This window comes from Etheostoma spectabile, chromosome 3, assembly GCF_008692095.1.
Source record: "Etheostoma spectabile isolate EspeVRDwgs_2016 chromosome 3, UIUC_Espe_1.0, whole genome shotgun sequence".
NCBI lineage: Eukaryota > Metazoa > Chordata > Actinopteri > Perciformes > Percidae > Etheostoma > Etheostoma spectabile.
In genome coordinates this window covers 2880300-2888706 of record NC_045735.1, presented here as the reverse complement: position 1 = coordinate 2888706, position 8407 = coordinate 2880300, and the positions used below count along the sequence as shown (strand labels likewise).

At 42.2% G+C, this 8407-nt stretch overlaps 1 protein-coding gene across 2 annotated transcripts in view; it reads right to left on the bottom strand.

Moving 5' to 3' along the window:
- Positions 1 to 2152: 2152 nt before the first annotated feature.
- The window catches only part of tbx2b (T-box transcription factor 2b), a 9735-nt gene continuing 3480 nt past the window's right edge, over positions 2153 to 8407 (bottom strand). The window contains exons 4-8 of one of the 2 annotated variants that reach the window (XM_032508263.1): positions 6928 to 7080; positions 5691 to 5767; positions 5373 to 5542; positions 3728 to 4302; positions 2153 to 3182 (exon numbers count right to left, since the gene is read on the bottom strand). In XM_032508263.1, coding sequence (XP_032364154.1) covers positions 2733 to 3182; positions 3728 to 4302; positions 5373 to 5542; positions 5691 to 5767; positions 6928 to 7080 — 1425 coding nt within the window. In that variant the 3' untranslated portion in view covers positions 2153 to 2732. The remainder of the gene's footprint in view (positions 3183 to 3727; positions 4303 to 5372; positions 5543 to 5690; positions 5768 to 6927; positions 7081 to 8407) is intronic. The other variant, XM_032508265.1, reaches the window with a different exon arrangement.

The window sequence follows — 8407 nt, the reverse complement described above, 5'->3', positions numbered from 1 at the left end:
GGGCTCTCTAATTAGGAAGCGGGGTGGTGTGGAGGCTGTGGCCGGCAGGCAGGCGACAGGCGCCGGGTCCCGGACAAAAGGCTGTCTGCTGCCCTAAACTCCCCCTGCTTAACCCTTTAAACCATACACAGTCACACACACACACACACTGCTGCTGCATCATGCTCACACACAGGCCTCAACATACACCCCCAGTGGGTCACAATTTGACTTTGGTACCAAACACTGAAAATCTCCAGTATTTTAAAGAAAGAACAAATCGATACACATCCCATCGTCTAATAGGCTAGTCATAATACAGGCCAATAGCCGCTTATTGCATGTTGAACATCTGAACATAATGTCATATTTAACCCAGTAAAAAGCCACAGCAGGTATTACGTATCCTATATTTCCACAAGTAAAACGTGGAATGTGTGTTCCTGAGTATACGGGCTCCCAGCTGAGTCAAACAGGGAACAGTTAAAGTTGCTCTCAGGCTGCAGAGGATGTGTGTGAGCGCAGCAGAGAAAGCTCTTCCTATAAATACTTACATTACTCGACTCTTTCTAAAAATACAGACGGCCACACAATACTAAAGGAAATGCTGATTGACGGTGACTGAGAACCTGCTCAAAATAGACCTGGACGGCGGTGCATGCAGGAGACAGACCCGATTTAACATAAATAAAACATGACGTAGCCCACTGCTACAAACCTACAGATAACAAATAACAGGAAGAAAATTTTAATTTTTGTATTATTTTGGTTAAATAAAGCCTACATTTTACGATCATGTAATATTCACAGCTGTGGCTTTTATGCAAATTTTCTAGCAACACATTTCACCCACATATTTCATATCACCATCTGATTTAGATATATTTGAAATGACATGTGGAATAAAACCAATAACATTATCTTACCGAATTCAACAAACCGCATGCACAAAGTGCCTTGTTTGTTTTAAATATGTGACCGACAGGGGACGCTGCTGCCCCACGTGTGTTTAGTGTGTGTACCAGGCCTTTGTATGTGTGTGAAACCTTAGATGACTTTATTTAAAAAATGCTCTATAAATGTGTACAGCTGTTCTGCTTTAATAAGATTATTACAACATCAATAAAAAGTAATAATAATAATAATAATAATAATAATAATAATAATAAAAATACGCCTGCAAGTATTCAACACAACGATTTTTTATTGAAATTGTGAGACAATCAAAAAAAAAAAAAAAAAACCCGGACAACCAGCATAAACAAGGTACTTTCATCTTTAAATATATTTTTTTGAATAGATATGAATGATGCGCCCATAGGAGGAATTGCTTTGAATGTCTCCTGGCTGGAGTGAAATAACCTGAGGTGTTTTTGAATCCATGTGGAGCTCTCTCTCTGTTCCTCTGTCTTTTGTCGGTGGATGCAGACTAAAACATGGCACACACGTCACCTAAAAATCAGCGATGCTTCATACACAGTTTTTCAAACCAACAAGCGCTAAATAGCTTTCATGTACAGTATATGTTCATGTAAAATGGGGTATGAGGAGGAGGAGGAGGAGGAGGAGAAAATAAAAAGCAACAAGTTAAATTCGAAATATATACACGCTAATATACAGCCTTGAATAAATTAATACCAATTGCATATTCTTGGATCTTAGCTTTATTTACAGATTTTTTTGTTTATCTTTAATTACATAAATAGTTCAGAAACATTTTTTTCTGGCATGAAATGATAAGCGGTCCTCTCTTTCGTTCTTCCTCTCGCAGATCAGTCCTGGAAAAAAAGGTGTTTTGGATGCAGCTTGAGATCTGCCTGTCGGCGTGATGTCCTGTTCAGGGCTCGGTATTTAAAAAAAAACCAGGCCTGGATGCTCAAATGCTTCAAGTTAACCGAACTCAACACACACACACACACACACACACACACACACACACACACACACACACACACACACACACACACACACACACACACACACACACACACACACACACACACACACACACACACACACACACACACACATTCTCCACTGTGCGCCGCTCAGTCTGCGGAGCTGCAGGCTCTCAGGCAGGTTAGACCGATATATAGGGCCGATACTGGCCCTGTGTGGTCCACCTCTGATAAACTGGATGTGATCAAGTCAGAATGCTTAGGCCTATATTTTAGTAGTGGAATTGATCAGTGACAGGCCTGATGTGGTCTTTTTTTTTTTCTTCAATTTTATCATTATTTTAGTATTTCGTTGTCTAAAATGTATTTCCAAATATATATATATATATATATATATATATATATATATATATATATATATATATATATATACTACTTCATTGTTAGTTTTGCATAAATATTTGTTTTAATTTATCAATGTATCCAAACTACCCCAGAGTTTCTATGGGGGTCAGCTTGCCTTCAAGAGCAGCTAAACCTGGGATTCAGCAGAGAGTTTTGGTGTCTGATGATAGTCGACATGTTGTCTGACAGGCCTTCCTCTCTTTCTAACAAGTCAGCTCTGGAGTGAAAACCTCAATACATGTGAATTTCAAAAATTTCAAATTGAATTAAATGCACTAAGTGTGTGTGTGTCTATCTGCAGCTTTGTTCCAAAAAATACCAGCTATTGGCCTTCCCCGACCCATATCGATCAATCCTCATCCCAGTCTCCCTAATGTGCTGTACAGGACATTTGCACTCATAGTCCTCTGGTATTCAAGCCAAGTGTTCATCCCAAACAGAGAGTCTTCATCACTTGGGAGAGTCCCCACTCGGGGAGGGCTCCCGCTTGCCCTCCAGGCCGCTAACCAGTCTCTGGATGCTTTGCAGCTCATTCACTGAGTCCTTCATGGAGGTTTTGGGAGATGCGGCCCTCCCGCTCAACCCACCTGTCTTATGGTTGCTGTGGTGCTCCGGGGCCGGGCTGGTCTCCCTGCTGCCTGGTTTGGAGGATTCTGAGCCTGGGTTGAGGCTGCCTTGCAGGCCAGCGGAGAGCAGGCTGGAGCTCTGAGGCAGCGACACTGGGAGCTGGTAGGGGTTAAAGCGTAGCCGGGGACGTGACACACTCAGGAATGGGTTCCTGGAGAGTGGGCTAGCGGTGCTGGTGGCTGGGAGGGTTGAGGCCGAGGCCGCTGCTGCAGCCGCCGCCATGTAGGTGTAGGGGTATGGGAACAGACCTCCAAATGGAGGCATGGGGATGCCCTGGAATACAAAAAATTAAGGACCTGGTGTTATATTCTGTACACATCACCATTTTCAGTCAAGTGGCCAAATAATCCAACTAGCGATACATTTTTCCAACACACAAACAGCAGCGAAACAGTATTTAAAACAGATTTTTGAAAGTATCAAATTAAAAGCAAAACTATGTTTCTTTAAAATAATGAATTCTTCACTCACAGAAGCCTGATAACATGTTTTAAAAAATTAATTGATAAGTGTTTTCAGTGAGTGTCAATTGTAATATTTTTCACAAAGTCCTACATGTTTACATGGAGCAAATACATAACATGTTGCTTCACTGATTATGCTTTTCAACACTAAATAAAACACAACTCTATTTGCACTGTGGAAGGTGAAGTTTACATTAACAGATATAGTCCTAAAGTAAAACTTGACACCTACTCCCGTCTACACCCTCAACCCAAAGCTCCAACTTTCCTGGGTTATGGTAAGGGTTAGTCAGCTTGGTGCTACAGGTGTACAGGCAAACTTAATCATTTATATATATGGATAACCTTCCTTACCTGAGAGGCAAGCATGTGCTGGGACAGATGGAAGGGAAAGGGGTTGGGCGTTCCTCCTGTGCCCTGGGTGGAGAGGCTGCCATTTTCCAAACCACTTACAGAGGCCAATAGATGTCCCATGCCCATCGCAGAAAAGGCTCCAGGGGCCATGGCAAACTGCCCGGGGTGAAACAACAGCGGTGATCCGGCGCCCAGAGGGTTAAAGAACTGCTGACTGTGCAGGCCAGACAGAGCCAGGCTTTGTAAGTGGCCCGGGCTGAAGTGCGAGGGGCTCTCGGTCTGGACCATGAGAGGGGAGAAGGCCTCCTTAGTGGCACTAATGCCTCCGGCCTCTAAGTCCTTTGTCAACACGTCCGTGGTGTCCTTCCTGTGCCTGCCCTCCGCTTTGTCCTTCTCAAGGTTTCTTATACTGAATAAAGAGTCATCCTTTTTTTCTGTGCTAGGCCTGTCCCTGATGCGCTCCTCACACCTGGAGCTGTAGGGGGACACAGGTTCAGGTCCCGGGCTGTTGGATCCAGTACAGCGCTCGTCGTGATGCTCCAGCTCCTGCTCGCTGTCAGTGCACGTTTTATCATCTACAACAGAGGAATCACATAGGGAAAAAGAGGCGTAAGCAGAGTTTCTAACCAACCACCTCATGCCCAGCCATCCCCAAAAAAACACACCAATAACCAGGCTTATGTTGCCATATGTTGTACACACTATATATAGCAATAGCAACATAAGCCTGGTGGGAGCCAGGACACAATAGGAACACACAATGGCCTTTTTATTATTTGTCTAATTGTGTAAAGCATTTTAACACATTTTAATGAATAACAGAGCCCATTAACCTAACACTGGCTAACACTTATCTTAGTCTTGTCATAGTTTGATAAATTAAGGGTAGTTAAAAAATAGTATGAGACCAAATAAAAACAGCAGACACAATTTTGGACATTTACATTTACATTTAATGGAACTCAAACGTTGATAACTCCAAGTTTTACACACTATGCCATATCCTCAATTAGAACATTTAAGTTAAATAGCATGGGGTATTTCACTCAAAATGTAAGTTGATTTCACTATTTACATTCACAGCTATTATTGACCTGCCAAACGCTGTCTTTTCCTGCATCATAAACTTATTGTAAATAAAATTATTTAGCATATTGTAATTCCGTGAAATAAAGCCTGTGCAATGAGTGATCTTATATTGAGCTACTGGATTGGTTGACAGGTGAACCCTTACAAATCCCCTAGTGATGTGAGGATTTAAACATCCCAACCGGGTGCAAATTACTGTGTCACGTTTTTTTATTATTATTATTATTCTATTGTTATAAGCCTATTGTTGTACGCCACTGAATCTTGTTTGGCTCACACAGGCCAATCACACAGGCCTGCATAAATGAATATAAATACATGTAATGAATAAAACATATTGTAGCCTATGTATATTTCTGTTCAACAGTAATTGATTATCCTTATGTTGCTGGTTATTTTCCTTTACCAGGTTACAGTCATATTTTAGCCAATTTTAGAGAATTAAAATTATTAAATTCTAAAGTTTTAATGGCTTGCAACCGCACATCCCAGGCTACCTGTTAAAGCTCATACAGGCTCATTCATGGGCTCAAAAATAAACAACAAGGTTTCTCACCTCGACTGGGCCTGCTGAACCTCAGCGGGCTGGTGTCGGCTCCCAGCGGGGAGTGGACGGCGTCCCTGCCGGTCGGTGGCTCACTGGACGAGGCGTCTGAGTCCGCGCCTTCCCGGTCCGCCTTGCATTGGTCCTCGTACATCCGCAGCGACGGCATGGTTAGCTGTTTCCTGTCAATTCATAATAACAATAATTATGATGCATGGTGGTTTGAGATATCGGAACGCTGTGACGCCGTGACCCAACAAAAAAAGATGGAGGGCACACAGGTGGGCCCACGCACAGGTGTTCGGCGGCAGTTTGATGGGCTATAGTTACCTTTTCTCTCTCCTTCCGTTCCCTGTGTCTCTGAATCCTTTGGCAAAAGGGTTGTTGTCAATCTTCAGCTGCGTTATCTGTCAAAAACACAAAGGGTGTTGGAGGAATGGAACCAGATTAACAACATATCTTATAGGCTAGTGCACACTGTCTTCACCTGGGCCATATTTGGGACCACGTGTTTGTATTAACACACACAGAAACCAGCGTGTTGGACAAGAGCCACGTTAGGCTTCGGATTTGCATTATTAATAAAAGCGTAATGATGGGGCGTTATTCTCATAGCCCCCTAGAGAGAAATTCTGCCATGAAATATTCCTCTATGGGGCCACACAAGCCTCCGTTACCCCCAGAAAACAAGGCTGAGGAGACAATACTTGAACAGATGACTATCATATCAATAATAAATAATGCGGTTTGGAGCACTGCTTCTTTGCGATATGTCCTGATGTGGAAGAGGCCTGTATGTCCCCACGTAGGGGCACGGGGCCTGTATGGCTCTTGCAGGAGATTGTTGTTGTGGAGGCCCTGTGGCCCTTGACCAAGAGCTTCATTTGAGCAGAGAAAATGTCTTACATTATCTGTCCACTGTGGCTGCAGGGTGACCAGCCTTTTAAATGCCCTCTAATCGATTGTGACTCTTGCAATAAACTTTTACAAGACCCCCCCCCCCCCAACTCTACACGAGCCCCCTGGACACAACCTCAAATTAGCTTCATGAAGTCTGCGGAGAGGCTAATAAGGCCATCAAATGTAACATTTAAAAACCTCAATTTAAATATGATGGTCTTTTCAATCATTCTATTAAATCAAAAAACGTTGTCAGTTTTTGAGAAGACAAAACATAGGGACGTCTGCCTTGTTTGCTGTTTTGCCTTGTATCCCACAGAAAAAACACACCCTCCGCGTTGATACGCCTAATTTATTCACTTCTGGTCAAGGCAATAGCCCATGTATAGCAAATAACATACACAACACTTGGCTGCAAATTTGAATTCATAGTCATAAATATATGCTACGCCCACCACAATTAAAAAAAAAAGAAAAAAAGAAAGAAAAAAAAAAAGCAAGTGGGCCATAGGAGTCCTCTGCAGGGAAATTAGGCGACCTACAAAATCAGATTAAGTCTTCGGGGGTTGGCGGTGGGGGGAGGGGACGCATGTAGGACATTTAAGCTATTATGCAAAATATAGCAGCCATATTAGAGGCAGTTGGTTGAGTGTGAACAGTGACTCACCTTGTCGTTCTGATACGCTGTCACAGCCACGAACTCGGTCTCCGGGAAGACGTAGGTCCTGAAGGTGCTGTAAGGGAGCTTCAGGATGTCGTTGGCCCGCACTATGTGGAACCTGGGCTGGTACTTGTGCATTGAGTTCAGGATGGTCTGGACCAACACACACAAACACACAGCTTTGGAGTGAATATAATGGCATTTGATGCGTCTTTGATGGTTTCTCCACATTCAAAGTCGACACAAAATATGTTGACGCGGATCATCCAGCGCATTGTTATTGATGCTGTTATAATTACTGCGTGAGCAGACTCGTCTGTAATTAGTGCGGGCCAACGGGAAAATCCTGACCAGGCCACACATGTTGTCATGAGCGTTCAGAATCACAGCAAAAAAATGGGATTTGATCCTCTCTTATTCATTTAAATTTTGGCCACAAACACTAGAGTCACTTTACAAGCCGTGAGCTTGGAATTATTGCTCGAGGGTCTCGAGGTGCAGAGCACCAAAGACTTGACATGCATTTAATCATAAAATATATTTTCAAAATTAAAAAAAAAAAAAATAGTGAGAAAAAACTCACTATACGTTCATGGATAAAGTAAGAATATTAATAAAGAGCATTAAAACTTAAACACATGACACATATGTGCAAATAAGACACGTACATGAATATAAATCCTGCCTGTAAACGATTGCAAATGATTTAGACTGACATGTAAATGTTGAATTTGTTTCCAGTCGGAAGCTCTGCCTTTCTCAAACATTTATCACTCGCTTATTTTTTTAAGAGTTGGTGGATATTAATAAAATGGTAAAATGGTGTTAAATAGCCTATATGGTAAACTACATGGGGTCGTATTTTGGATAAAACCTACAGACAGCTTTCAGACCATACACTATGGGCCTTAATGTTACACAGCATATTAGCAACAGCTCAGTTATTATGTCTTTATTTTATTTTTTTTATTTTAACACTACAACCCCGGTTAAAATAAAGAATATAAAGGGCAAGATTGACAATGTAGCCGTGGTCTATAGGCCCTGAGCTGCTGCAGAAAGCCGGGCTTGGGTTTGGATATGGAGGCAATGGAGAAAATGCAGGTTGATACTATTCTGGAGAGCTGCAACGAAACATAAGCTCTGTGTATGTCAGCGGCAGAGGGAAGTCAAGTGGCGACAAAGTGTCAACAGCTTTAAACGTAAAGGCATTCGACAACATTAATGTAAGCTACTCATCTTTAAACACACAGGGCCTATATCCTCCAGGATTATTTAGTAACGCGTTTGGACTATGTTCTAAATGTATGGATTTGTCTCAAAACGTTCTAGCTTTGTTCACTTGTATTTACATACTTCATAATTTCCCTGCAGTAGTGGGAATTTGGATTCAGCACACGCTATGTGCCTTGTTTTTTTTTTAAATGTATTTTCCATTTTTCCCTAGCTGTTTCCTATTATTATTTTGCTACTGCAACGGCCCACT